Here is a 14,408-nt window from a genome sequence, read left to right on the forward strand (position 1 = left end):
ACTCCTGGACCCCCTGCAGTTCGCCTACAGAGCCAACAGGTCTGTAGACGACGCCGTCAACATGGCTCTCCACTTCATCCTCCAGCACCTGGACTCCTCAGGGACCTATGCCAGGATCCTGTTTGTGGACTTCAGCTCTGCCTTCAACACCATCATCCCGGCTCTGCTGCATGACAAGCTCTCCCAGCTGAGCGTGCCTGACTCCACCTGCAGGTGGATCACCGACTTCCTGTCTGACAGGAGGCAGCACGTGAAGCTAGGAAAGCACGTGTCTGACTCCCAGACCATCAGCACTGGATCCCCGCAAGGCTGCGTTCTTTCTCCTCTGCTCTTCTCCCTGTACACCAACACCTGCACCTCCAGCCATCAGTCTGTCAAGCTCCTGAAGTTTGCAGACGACACCACTCTCATTGGACTCATCTCTGATGGCGATGAGTCTGCCTACAGGTGGGAGACTGACCGTCTGGTGACCTGGTGCAGGCAGAAAAACCTAGAGCTTAACGCTCTGAAGACAGTGGAGATGATAGTGGACTTCAGGAAGAGCCCAGCCCCACCCACCCCCATCTCCCTGTGTGACTCCCCCGTGGCTACCGTGGAGCATTTTCGCTTCTTGGGAACCACCATCACACAGGATCTCAAATGGGAGCTAAACATCAGCTCCCTCATCAAAAAAGCTCAGCAGAGGATGTATTTCCTGAGGCAGTTGAAGAAGTTCAACCTGCCAAGGACTATGATGGTGAACTTCTACACCTCCATCATTGAGTCCATCCTCACCTCCTCCATCACCATCTGGTACGCTGCTGCCACGGAGAGGGACAATAACAGACTGCAGCATATCATCCACTCTGCGGAGAAGGTGATTGGCTGCAATCTTCCATCCCTCCAGGACCTGTACACCTCAAGGACTCTGAGGCGTGCAGGGAAGATTGTAGCTGACTCCTCCCACCCTGGACACAAACTCTTTGAGACACTCCCCTCTGGCAGGAGGCTGCGGTCCTTCAGGACCAAAACCTCTCGCCACAAAAACAGCTTCTTCCCATCTGCTATTAGCCTCATCAACAAGGCTAGAGAGCCCCACTGTTGCTGATCAATTGCACCAATCACCAGAAAAAATTCCTTGTATGTGAAAACATACTTGGCAATAAAACTGATTCTGATTCTGATTCTGATGTGTATCATTGTTGACATATGTATATTTCAGATCCTTCAGATATCACCTCCCACTATGTATCCACAACTCTTTTCCTTCTTTCAGTCTGTTTATTGAAATTGAATCATAACAAAATATTATAACTTCATTTTTCTTTTTATTCTTCTCCAAACTGTTTTTTTGTTTTTAGAGTGAATATATCTGTCGTTCACATCATGAATTTAAGGGGAAAAAAAACAAAATAGTCATAAATTACTTAGTGAGATGCTTTTATTAGTCGTAACAATACATACTGGCAATATTACAATACAAGAGAGAAGCATATACTGTCACTTCCTTCTCCTTTTCATTGCAATCCATCGCCACATTGGCCTCCAGTCACTGGACCCTTCACTGACCAGAGCGGAGGCCTCAGGAGTCCGGCTGACCGGCGGTCTGTGGGACTGCTCGCTGGGTTATGAAAGCAGGTGAGGTCATGGGAGTCAGAGACAGCTCAGCAAAGATCCCAGGACAGAGGGGGGGACAGCCCCCCCCACTGCCGCTCAGGGGCCTGCTGTTCAGATCAGTTATGTCCATATACAACAGGTGCTTCACTAGTCATTTACAACATAAAAGAAAAATTAAGGGAGACATTTATGTAACAAACCTACTGAGTACATCACTACGGGTAAAACACTGTTAACTGTCACTGGTTTCCTCCATCAGAACCTCGTGTTCTCACAGACGTCCCACATCTGTTTGCAACCACTAAACTCAAAAGTCAGATGTCTACGCTTCCTGTTTGCCTTTCAGCGTGATCAGTGTGTTATTTCATCAACAGGTCAACATCAGTCAGGTTAATCTTTGAAGTACAGCAGGATGAAGGTAATAACATTGAGGAGGAGAGGTTACGCATCACCTACATGGCACTGGCCAGCTGGCTGTTAACGTACTGAAAGGCAGAGCCAGAGAAACACGATTTGCACATTTGTTGCATTGAAGCTGCAGAAAAAAAAAATCACAGAAACAACTGATTCACTCACGGACCGAGGTGGCCTGTGGTAATAACCGTTGAACAGTTTGATAGTGGTGAGGTCACAAACATGCACAGTTTCAGGGCGTCAGAGAATTTCAGAATTCAAAATTGTCTTTTCATGATGTCCTGTTGAAACCTCAGTGGGGAGGTCATCCAGTGTGACAGCAGATTCATCTACCCAATAAGAAGATACCAGCCAGGAGCTCTGATAGGTTAGAGAGTGTCTACATGACCAATGAGATTTGAGAAGGTGCAGTAAGAAGGAATAAGGTGCTTTGGGGATATTAGGGAAAAATGGCACACAGTGTAAACATGCTACGTCCAAAGACTGATTACATCCTGTTTAACTTATTCTATAAGTTAAACCTACGCTGTGAACTAACTGGAGGAAGAGGCCTGTTTTGGGAATGTTATGGAATTAGTGTGAAGGTGGAGGGTGTGGCTGGGGCAGGGCAGATCTAGCCCTCCCTCGCCGTGACCCGCGGCTCAGCCAGTGAGCTGTGGATGATGCTGCTGATGGACTCCACCCCCTCTCCTTCCAGGAAGGTCCGGTGGTCTCCCTCTATGACGTGGACCGACACTTTGCCATCGCAAACCTGCAGGATGACACAGACAGAACTCAGTCAGAATTTAAGTTGAGACAGATTCAAAGATTCATTTTTCATACAACAATAACAATTAGAATAAGATTTTTTTAAAAACTCTGATTTAAAAAATGTCTCTGATTTAAGGGCTCTGCCTACACAGCAAAGCCAAAACAACCAAAACAGCCCCCGCCCACGATAGTCCTCAACCACAGCGTGAAGACGAGGTGTTAAAGTCACCTGGTGAACAAATCTGTAGTTTTTCAGATCAAAAGATACATCACAGAAAAAAAACTACTACTGATGAATAAATCCTGAAGGACGGGGAGTGAGTGTGTGACGTCACGAGGTCACAGAGATGTTTGGTCACATGAGAGTCCAGAGGGGATTATGGTGCTGAAAGATGAACTCTATAGATACGAGTCTTACGTAGCCCCAGCTGAGGATACAATCAAGTTCAAGTTCAGTGTCATTTCCACACAAATGGAGGGAAACAATATGTTGCTTCTTGTTGAAGTCACTGCAGCGTCAAAGAGACATTTCAACACCAGAACAAAAGTAATTACCACCACACAGCTGTAACAGGGTGAGGGTGGGCAGTGTGACAGTAGCAGCTGCCTCTGGTGTAAATAACGGTGAAATCATCAATACACTTATTGATGTGGGCTGTCTCAGTCTGTGAGTGCAGAAGCTGGACTAACAAGGACCTGATGAGGCCGGGCCTGGACCACATGCTGGTCCAGGGACAGGCTGAGTGTAAACACAGAAGCTAGAAGAACAGGTCGACTGTTTACATCCCTGTCTGACCAGACTCAAAGAATATGTAGCGAAGACTTTGAGTGAACTTTGATAAAATGTATTGAGTGTATTTGCAAAACATTGTGATGTCACAGTGAAGTTGACCTTTGACTTTAAGGATATAAAATCATCACTTTTATCCTGTTCTTGTCATAATTAGCAAATAAATTCAACCACTACTCATCTTTACTATTACTATTACCTGTCTTTATTATTAATAACGCCATTACCGACACAGCTGTTCCTGGTCTCTCTCTCTTCTCTCCCCTCTCCTCCCCCTCCCCCTCTTTCTATCTTCCCCTAAACCCAACCGGTCGAGGCAGACGGCCGCCCACCCTGAGCCCGGTTCTGTTGGAGGTTTCTTCCTGTTAAAAGGGAGTTTTTCCTCCCCCCTGTCGCCAAGCGCTTGCTCGTTGTGGGAACTGTTGGGTTTTTCTCTGTAACAAAGTAAGGTCTTGACCTTACCCTGTAAAGTGCCTTGAGATAATGTATATTATGATTTGGCGCTATACAAATAAAATTGAATTGAATTGAATTAAATTCATGAGTCATGCCAAAGAAAATGTGTTTTGTGAGGTCACAGTGACCTTGACCCTTGACCCTGTGCAAATGTGTGTCAGTCCACGTATATGTTACCTCGCTGAGCTTGTAGTCAGCTCCCAGGTTCTGTTCGTATTCGCTGCTGGTTTTGGCGCGCAGTAGCGTCACGTTGCCATGGTATGTTGTCGCAGGCACGTAGCCGTCGGCAGCCTTTAGTTTGTAGTAGAAGGTTGTGGCGGCGAAGTGCAGCGAGTCTCGGCTGATGTTCTTGTGGCTGGAGGTGATCAGGTCCACCGCCACGTTGACGCGGGCCTCCAGGTCGGAGAGCGGGAGCAGAGTCTCCAGAAGCTGCAGAGTCAGAGGGAGGAGGCAGGAGAGCGGAGGAGGAATTTACTGGTTGAAGCAACATGTAGCGACAGAGAAGAGCAAGGACAGAGCCACCGTCATGTAACACACCTGACCATGTCTCACTCCTGTCCACCTGTCATCTGCAACATACTCTGTTCTGTACGACTCTTCTTAAAATGCCCCATTTATCTATCACTGCAATTTTTCTCTAATATCTCATTTATCTGTTCAATTTATCTGCACGATTACACAAAAAGCACTGAACTGATCTGTACACAACTTGTTGGAGGGAGGGGTCATGGACCAGGGAAGAATTTTGTTGCAGATCCAGATCATCTACTATGGTTTAGCATTCTTTCCTCTGAAGTCTTGTGTATGTTGTTAAACACTGTCAGAGGTCAGAGGTCTCTGAGAGCTTTTCTAGTTGTGGCTGAAAACGTAAACAGCACCAGTTTATTCAGCTGTTTTTTCATGACTTCAGTGCTGATTAAGAAATGACAGATTCCTTCTGCAGGGTCGAGGGTCAACATCAGAGTTTGGGTTCAAACAACTTCCTTAATTTAGGTGTAGAAGTGACATCACATAGTCTGTGAAGTCTCATTGTTGAGGCGAGGTGTCACCAGGCAGCTGCTCCCACACGAGGAAATTCACCTTTTCTATTCTTGTTGGACATCACCACTCAAAACTTTGGCTGAAACCTCCACAATACTCAGTTTTTGATGTTTTACACACCACCTAATGCTCTGATGATGAATGAATGCTCAGACTCGACTGAATACTGGGACTGATGAAAATGTGTGTGTGTGTGTGTGTGTGTGTGTGTAACTTACCTTGTTGTACTCGATGCCAGTGAACTGCTGGATGAAGGCACACAAGGCTTCAGTTTCAGCTTCAGACTCTTTCCCTGGTGTCAGCTTGGCTCTGTAGCTCTGGAAAACAAACACTAGTTAATCATCAGCCTCTAATTTCACTTTAATCCCCAAACTACATTGGTAAATGCACATATTCACTTTTTAAATTCAGCAGAGTATTTGGTTTATTTATGATCCCTCATGATCCCTCAACTCGTCCCCTAACTCATCCCTTAACTCATGTTAGGCTGTTTAAAACTCTCTAATGCGAAATGAGACAAATAAATTGACCACATTCTGTGTTCCACATGTCTCCAGAGGAACAAGAAAAGTTAATCGTCATTAAAATCGATCATATTGTGACTTCACTGACTCTTGTGTATGTGTATCTAACCTGCGTGTATGCTGCCACATAGGAGTGTGATCCGTCGAACAGGAAGAGATACTCCACAGACTGGTTCTGGGTCTGCAGCTGAGAGCACATTTCAAACGCCACACAGGCACCGAAGGAGTAGCCGGCGATTCGATACGGCCCGTCTGGCTGAACCTGCCTGATGCAGGTGACGTAGTAGGCTGCCAGGGACTGGATGCTGTCCAGAGGAGCAGCTAGGGGGAGGAGGAGGGACAGAATAAGACGAGCCTGGCTGGACACAGTGTGATCAGTTCAGTAAAAATCCTCACACTCATGTTTTTGTCTGTCTGTGTGTAGAATACCTTTGGTGCACTGCAGGCCGTAGCAAGGCACACTGAGCTTGGATGCGAGCGTCTTAAAGGCGGCGATGGAGCCCTCAATGGGATGGATTAGGAACAGCGGCCTCTCCTGGCTCTGGACTTTGTTGAGTGGCGTCACCGTGGGGCCGTTGGGGTTGACCAACAGCTGGGTCAGATCAGAGTCCAGCAGAGAGCGAATGCCGTCCCTCTTAGCTGTGGCGGGGTGAGATTCTGGACAGGTGGAAGTAGCAGAGACAAAAATCTTGTACTCTTTCTGTTGTGAGTGTAGCAGCATGTTTTAAAAAGCTGAGTGCTGAGAAAGAACATGTTCAGTCGTAGCTGTTAATGATACCATTCGATCCTCCTGGCTTGTTGTTGGACAGCTCTCGCAGCTTGTTGATGGTGAGCTGGCGGATCTCCCTCATGGCCATTACGATGTCATAGTCGCGCTCCAGAGTCTGGCGAACCTCCACGCCCATCAAGGAGTCCAGACCCAAGTCAGCCAATGAGGCGTCGGCATTCAGGCTGTTCACGTCCCGCACACCTGAGGTGGAGGAAGAAAAGAAGAAAAGAGGCAGATAAGAAAACGTGTCTTTCTTTGATCGACAAAAAGCAATTTAAATAATAATAATAATAATAATGATGATCTAAAACTATAATTAAGGGCTGGAGAAAAAAATGTAAAGAAATTTTTTTTTACAATTAATTGTGATTATTATTTATTGATTCTTAACATCAAGGTCAATCTTTGAATTTGTATCTTTTCTCTGTTAACTTTCAGTTCCTGTGGAAATCAACTGCTGCTTAAACCCTGAATTTGAGGAACTCAATCTGTCTTTCCCTTTAATTAGTAAAAAAATCATTCTCTTCCAGGAAAGAAAATCTAAAATCTTCCTTGTGGTTTTAGATATAATTAAGTTGTTTATGATAGATCCCAGAGAGGTGTCACTTTTAATCCTTCGAGCACATTGAAATGAATTAATGTCAAATGCCAAATCGCCTGCACATTCAAAAGTTCAGCTTTTTGACGCAGACATGACGTCCATCCATATCTCATCCATCCGCAGCTGTGCTTTTCCTGAGTTACATTCATGTTGTTTGATGACATTGTTGTGCTTTTACAATCGAGGTTGCACAGGCAGAGCAGAGGCCATCACAGATGATAGGAATGATTACACCTCGTCTGAAGTGGTGGGAGTGATGTTGTGTCTCTGCTCTTACCCAGAATGTGAGCTACAGCATCCACCAGGTCCCTCTGGCTTCCTGCCTCGCTCTTCACCACCGTCCTCTCCGCCAGCACGAAGCTGGACATCACTGGCTGCCGCTGGCACAGGAAGAGGTCCAGCACCTCCATGCAGGATGCGATTCGCTGTGGCAGGGTGCCGCCAATCACTGTGTCGTTCCCACCCATCGTCTCCAGCACCACGCCCACATCGCCGATGGCGCCCCACTGAACTGCCAATCCAGGCAGGCCGTCGTAGCAGCGCTTTTCGCACATGCGCTCCATGGTTGAGTTAGCATAACCATAGTTACTTTGGCCGGCGTTGCCACGCCCACAACTGACCGAGGAGAAGGCCACAAAGTACTTGAGCTCTGGACACAGCTTTCTTGTCACCCTGGGGAGGGAATGGAAGGAGTGCATCAGGATCCAGAGAGAAGCAAACAGCAGGAACAGAAGGATAACTGAGTGTGTGCCTCACCTGTCCAGGTGCATGGTGCCGTCGTATTTAGGTTTGTTGACATCAATGAAGTGCTGAGGCGTCAGATTCTCCAACATGCCGTCTTTCAACACCTGATGATGACAAATCCAACATGTTCATGAGTTTAGATCAAAGTGGAATCACTGAGAGTTTAAAAGGAGAAGCGGTGACACCACAGAGGTCCTAACACAATGAAGTCATAAACAGAAAAGCCAACAACAACACAATCACAAGACCACAGACACATGATGCTAACTTGGTATGGAAATAACTTACTGGTGTCTGTTTTGATCTGGGTGAATATTGGATCTGTTTACACTGCTAACACACTGTTTTTCAACTATTTATTTTTCACAGAGGAACTTCTCATTTTTCACATCTCTGTTAGAAGAAGACAAACTGATCAATGTCCAAGAAGCAAAAGCAAAACATATCAATAAAGTTTAGCTATGAGCTAACCAGCAGCTGGGCTACAGCTGTTATAGTTGAACAGCTCTGGATTTTACATACTTAAAAAAAAATTGTAAATAGTTTTTACAGCCAGTATTTTCTACATTAACAACAACAACAGTTTATGATGTTGGATTTACACGTTCCTGGTGACCTGAAAAGTAGGCGGGGTTAAAGGGGACTGATGATGAGCTAGCTTGTTGTGTTACCATGGCTAGGTGGAAGACGCCGCCCACTGGGCCCAGTGTTCCGGCCTCAGCAATGAGTCTCTCTGTTCCCTCGAGCGTGCTGACATCACTGGTGGACACGAGCACCTCTACGTTTTGACTCTGCCATTCACGCACTCGCTTCGCCTGGTATCCTAGCAACAGGTACAAAGTAAACTGTGAGAAAAAAGTAGTTACAGCAGCACATGATTCATGTGGTAGCAACAAGCAGCACTTTGAGCAGCCTTGTGTCATTGTGCTTTACCGTTCCTGATGCCTGATCTGGACGTCAGCACCAGTTTGCGTGCTCCTCGCTCCATCAGCCACTGAGCGAGCTCCAGACCGAAGCCCCCCAGTCCACCGGTGATGATGTAAGAGTGGGAGGGGACACAGAAAGTGCGGCAGATAGCTGGAACCGGGGAAGCAGCTTGGACTGCTGAACCCTTCTCCTCATGACAGACCTGCAGTGAGAGGATGTTTATCACCTGAAGCATCTGGATAGTTCAGGTTTATCCACCTGTGATTTTACTGTTTTTACTTATGTTCTAACACGTCACGAAAGCTTGATCCATCATTTATAATTCATAGTCTGCTCCCATTGATTTCAGGCTAAAGGTCAGAGCTGACACTCACCTGCAGGAGGACTTTGCCAATGTGCTTGCCCTGTGCCATGTATCTGAAAGCCTCCTCCACCCGGTCCCTCTCAAACACGGTCGTCTTTAGAGGCTGAACTACACCTCCTACAATGCCTTCCTTCAGCAGCTGGGACACTTCCTCCCACTCTCGGTTACCCTCCTCAAAGAGAGCGTCCAGCAGGATGCCGTGGAACGCTACGTTCTTCAGGAAAAGAGCCATGCCTGCAGAGATCCCAACAACAAGACACTGCTCAGAGAGAGACAGCAGCAACTCAGGCTGACTCAGACTGAACCACAGAAGTAAATGTGATGAAACAGAGAAGCTTAATGGACCAGAAGAGCAACAACAAGCAAATGTTATCACCCTGTTACAACATTAGAAATTCAAACAGCAGAAATATTGTTCTACTGTTCCCTGTTCAATCTATTCCAGGCAACTAATTATCAAGTGGAATATATAATGTGAGCAAGTCTAATTTCTGTAATTGCCCCCTTTACATATATCTGTGAGGTTGCTTCTGAAATGAAAGGAATAATTGTTGCTGTGTCATCACTGACCCAGTGGAGAGTTGTTGGACAGGTCGAATTTGCCGATCTCCAGGAATCGTCCATGTCGGGCGAGGCAGCGGATACTGGCCTGCAGCTTCTCCTCAGCCAGAGAGTTCAGCACCACATCCACACCTGAAACACACACACACACACAAACACACACACAACACAATACGTGTCACAAAAAGTGCACTCTGTGCGACAGTGCTGTAATCTGAAAGTGTAACTGCTTGTTTCTTACTGAGCTCTAAAACACTGCAAAGCTGTGCATGTATACACATATTTATGTTGCTGTATCTCATATGCTAATCTGAGCACTGTGGATATGTTGAACCAATTTAAACTAAACTGGACTTTTAATCGTCAGCCTTTGTAGCAACTAGTAAGAAACTAAATGTAAACAATGTTATTACATTTATTTCCAGAATGTGTTGGTTTCACAACCCCGTAAATGCCTTTGTTTCAAGATAAATATTTCAGAGAAAATGTGTTAAAATAATGTTAAGTCAAACTTGTTGGTACAGTGGGAGGCGCTGACCTTTGCCCTGTGTGTGGAGCAAGATGTGCTGTTCAAAGGTGGTGTCTCTGGAGTTTGCGAAGGAGTCTGCTGAGAGCTGAGGGAACCTCTCCTGCAGGTAGGCCCGCTTCTCTGTGGAGCCTGTGACACCACACACAAACAAAGTGTTAAAGACGTAACAATTTATAATACTCTAGCAAATATTAGACACTATATCATAATTATGATTTAGTTAGTTAGTATTTTTTTTCAAGAGTATGTAAATACAAATGTGAAATAAATAATATACAACAGTGAATCAGTGAGTCTGTGGGTGTTAAACACTAACCGACTGTAGTGAACACTTTGCATTTCTTGCTGAGTGCTATGGCGATGGCGGCCTGGCCGACGCCCCCTGACCCTGAGTGGATGAGAACTGACTCTCCGTTGCGGAGCCTGCCGCGCACCACCAGGGAGTAGTAAGCTGTGGCGTAGACCACGGGCACTGAGGCTGCCTGCTCCAGTGTCCTGCACACACACACACAGACAAACATATTAGGTGTGTAATCTACCATTACATAGTGTGAATTATCTCATTGCACCATCCAGAGACTTTGAGAGGACAGCATCATTACAACTGCAGGATATCTTCTTTGTAAATGCCTGCTCTAATCTAAACTGTCACACCAACAATACACATGTGACCAGAAGCACAACATGCTTTAAAAGGTGCTTTCTACTCTGATAATTCTCATTCCGCCATCTGCTGTCTCTCTGTCCTCCTGCCCCTGACCCTGACCATCATCAAGGATGCTCCAATCCCTTCAATGTGTCTTGGATGGGATGAGGAGAGAGGAGGCTCCCAGGAGCTTAGAGTGAGGAACTACAGGTTGATCCTACAGCAAAATGCCTTCAATCTGAAACTGATCTGAAGTGGGATAGAAGAAAGAGCTGGGCTGTTGTGTAAATAGCTTTACTATCATATTAATGCTGTGAAAGCTGTCTGTGGAAACAGGAATGGCAGCACCGACAACTGCTCTAACGTTATGTTCAGCAAAAATATTCTGTATACAATCTCAATCATAAAAATGTTCTTTGAAAAATTGTTAATCTCCTCGTCACAAGCCTGAAGGATTTTCTTTTTCTCCTCTTTTCTTGTTTTTCGGATCCGGATGTTAGACCTCCTGTAACAGTGGTCGTTCACTGATTAGACTGTAGGTTTTACTTAGAATATTTTATTTGTTTTTATTTCTCTGTCCGCTCTGCTCTTTTAGCAATAAATCCGTCTGATGCTGAACATGTCTGTTGTCGGAGCAGTGGTCAACAAGCACCAGGTGTTCTTCTGTTAAATTGTGACTGGTGAAAGTTGAGTTGCTGTGCAACATGAGTAATTTGTTGTCTCCTCATAATGATGCTGATAGCGTTAAGAGTATCCTACTTGATAAATACAGCTCCTGCATCCTCACGACTGTGGCTCAGCTGAGATATGAGGAAGAGATGGAAGCAAAGAGTCACACACACACACACACACAAACATAAAACTGTGACACTGACCAGCTGGAGGGAACATCCCACAGGAAGCGTTTGTCGGCGTCCACACTTGTTGCCAGGCCTTTAGCAGGTAGCAGCCCCATCACACGCCGACCACTGGGGTCACGGCCGGAAAACTCCATACCCAACATGCACTGCTGCAGAGCTAGGTCCCCTACACCATGTACGATGAAGAGGAGAAGTTAGGTGCTTGTGGGAGCTTGATGACAGCTGTTTTTGTGTTTTAGTGTACTCTGCTGTAACAACTGTCTCCTGCACACACCTGGAATGGCGTCTGGTGGCAGTTTGCCAGTGGCGAGCATGATGTCTCTGAAGTTGAGCGAGCTGTAGTAGACACGACACCGCTGCACGTTGGGGTTGCTGGCCTCAGAGTGAGAGGGCGGGGAGGCGATCCATCGCAGAGACGACAGGTCACCTCGAGTCAACACGTTGACGTAGGCCACTTCTGTCAACTCTTCATTCAGATCTGGAACAGAAAACACACAAACACTTCAGTGTGAACGGCTGTAAAATGCATGCTGAAGGTTTCTTACAGATAACCACTGCTGTACCGTTTTTTAATACATATGTAAACTAAATATAATGTTGTGGTGAAAACCAGTGTCGGAATCATATCAGAACCAGAATCAGAATAAGAGATATTTTTATATTTTGGTACCACGAGTGATGAGCTGGTGTCTGAAGACACCCCAACGTCCATCTCTGAACACGTTCATAACCAGATCCCCCTCCAGCACAGACTGCATGGACTTATGGGTCTGCTGAAGGCTTGGCGCCGCTGAAGACTCGTCTAGATTAGACACAAATGCACAGCTGGAGACAGGGAGGGAGAAAACCAGGAAAAGGACATTAAAAAAGGGACCAACACCATCAACCAAAACATGTATCAATATCTAAAATCTGAGACAATACCTATGTACTAAATGAATGGTGATGAGAATCGTGTGATCTGTGTTGCTACAATACACAGGTTGACACTAATATTTACTACTCAATGCTGCAAATCCCATAAATCATTACGGCATATGGCATTATGACTTTACTGTTTACTACACTACTTCACATTTCAATTAGCAACTACAGTTTCTCGTAGGCCAAAATCCTGGTTCTGTGACACCAGTACAGGGTATAGGTGTGATAGAGGACGTGTCCTACCGTATCCGGTTGCCACCAGGCTCCTGCCGTAGACAGTTGACCATTCCCACAATGCCACAGTTGGCCTGAGAGGCAGTCAGCCACACTGGAGAGTCTGAGGACTCTGCCATCATTGCCTGCCAGACAGATCCACACTGTTACTCACAGTTGTGACTGATGTGACACCTGAAGATGGCTGAATTGCAGGCCACTGTTGGATATTTCAAAAAGCAGACACACACAGACAGATGAGGAACCCACCTTCAGCGTGTCCACCCACTTGTAGTCCGTGTTGTCCACAGGAAGGAAAACGGGCTCTTTGCTTGGGGAGGGACAGCGACAAAGAAAGAGGACCGAGCCGTAAAAAGACTTCCTGACTGCCACCAGGCTGAGGGAGGCCTCAGAGAACACCTTCTCCCACTCGGCCTTTGGAGAGGAGGGAAACAACATGAGTTATGGGTTAAAATCATGCAGGTGGATAAAGTAATGCTTCTTTTAAACTAACTAACTATCTTTAGAAAAATAAAAATTGAAGGTCAGGTTAAGTGAATTCTTGACTGACCTGTGTGAGGAGTCCCTGCTGGCTGCTGCTCTGAGCCATGCTGGAGAGGAAGGCAACTGTTTCCCCCAGAGTATCTCCCTTCAGCAGGGTGTGCAGGAGAACAAACCCTCCCTGTTTGGCCCCAGAAGACAGATTATCCACCAGCAGCCTGGGGTCCATCCTTAGAGGGCCCCAGGCGTGGTTACACACCACCAGGTCTGCCCCTCCTGCCATGCCTCCAGGAGCTGGGCCCGTCAGAGGATCCCACTGAGCTGGAGTGACCGCCAGCTCCTCCAGGGTGGCTTGGTGGGGGGTCAGAAGATCCAGGTTGGTCGCCGTGGCGGTGTAGTCCACATGCAGCATGGGCTGGATGTTGAGGAGGGGTACCACACGAGAGAAGAGCTGGCCATCGTTGGAGAAGGCCTGGGAGGGGTCAGAGAAGTGAAAAGGGGTGAGGACTGAATGCATCTGCAACTGGATGAAATCTGCCTGATGCTTCTATTAGACTTTTATCTGGTTCTCAGTCTTACCTCCAGGACTTTGATCTTGCCGGGCATGCTGTTTTCCATGGTGGTGTCCAGGCAGTGTCTGAGGGCGGGGTTGTCCAGCAGGCCCTGAAGCAGGCTGTCCTGCAGCAGACACGCCCGCTCCTTCTCCACCGTCTGCTCCAGCTCAGAGTGAAGGTTCCCGTTCAGCTCCAGGCTGCAGAGCAGGGACAGCAGCCGCACCAGACCGGGCTGGGAGGGCTCGGGGCTGGGAACAGGGCTGTCTGCCTCCCCCTGTAGCCCGGGGATGGAGAGCTTGACACCATGAGGGGCCAACTTCCGCTGCAGTCTGTGGATTAAACCTGAATGGAGAGAGTGGAATGAGGGGTTAGAAAGACATGTGGAGACAGATGAAACAAAAAAGAAAATGAGCTTTTTTGTTTTTAGGATTTAAATAAATGCAATACTTTCTCTTAATGCAATAGAAATAATGTTTGAATGCTCCACAGAACAATTTAGAGGTTTTCAAAATAGAGAAAATAATAAAACAAAGAATAAAGATATTCCAGCTACAAATCATGTTCTTTTATCGACAGCAATACAGAGAATAGTCAAGAGACTATTTTTGACAACTACTTTTAATACTATTATCACTAATTTAATT

The 14,408-nt window shown here is 46.4% G+C and overlaps 1 protein-coding gene across 1 annotated transcript in view; it reads right to left on the bottom strand.

The window, feature by feature from the left end:
* Nucleotides 1-1,402: 1,402 nt before the first annotated feature.
* Nucleotides 1,403-14,408, bottom strand: part of fasn (fatty acid synthase) — a 33,926-nt gene continuing 20,920 nt past the window's right edge. The window contains exons 22-42 of the mRNA XM_071462621.1: nt 13,790-14,106; nt 13,281-13,682; nt 12,980-13,144; nt 12,740-12,855; nt 12,243-12,397; nt 11,847-12,050; nt 11,588-11,738; nt 10,383-10,561; nt 10,076-10,195; nt 9,547-9,669; nt 8,987-9,210; nt 8,619-8,814; nt 8,357-8,508; nt 7,698-7,789; nt 7,219-7,613; nt 6,350-6,541; nt 6,001-6,228; nt 5,681-5,892; nt 5,266-5,364; nt 4,184-4,435; nt 1,403-2,761 (exon numbers count right to left, since the gene is read on the bottom strand). Coding sequence (XP_071318722.1) covers nt 2,624-2,761; nt 4,184-4,435; nt 5,266-5,364; nt 5,681-5,892; nt 6,001-6,228; nt 6,350-6,541; nt 7,219-7,613; nt 7,698-7,789; nt 8,357-8,508; nt 8,619-8,814; nt 8,987-9,210; nt 9,547-9,669; nt 10,076-10,195; nt 10,383-10,561; nt 11,588-11,738; nt 11,847-12,050; nt 12,243-12,397; nt 12,740-12,855; nt 12,980-13,144; nt 13,281-13,682; nt 13,790-14,106 — 4,112 coding nt within the window. The 3' untranslated portion in view covers nt 1,403-2,623. The remainder of the gene's footprint in view (nt 2,762-4,183; nt 4,436-5,265; nt 5,365-5,680; nt 5,893-6,000; nt 6,229-6,349; nt 6,542-7,218; nt 7,614-7,697; nt 7,790-8,356; nt 8,509-8,618; nt 8,815-8,986; nt 9,211-9,546; nt 9,670-10,075; nt 10,196-10,382; nt 10,562-11,587; nt 11,739-11,846; nt 12,051-12,242; nt 12,398-12,739; nt 12,856-12,979; nt 13,145-13,280; nt 13,683-13,789; nt 14,107-14,408) is intronic.

Source organism: Trachinotus anak, unplaced genomic scaffold, assembly GCF_046630095.1.
Source record: "Trachinotus anak isolate AG129_WGS33_773 ecotype Australia unplaced genomic scaffold, CSIRO_AGI_Tana_v1 ptg000025l, whole genome shotgun sequence".
NCBI lineage: Eukaryota > Metazoa > Chordata > Actinopteri > Carangiformes > Carangidae > Trachinotus > Trachinotus anak.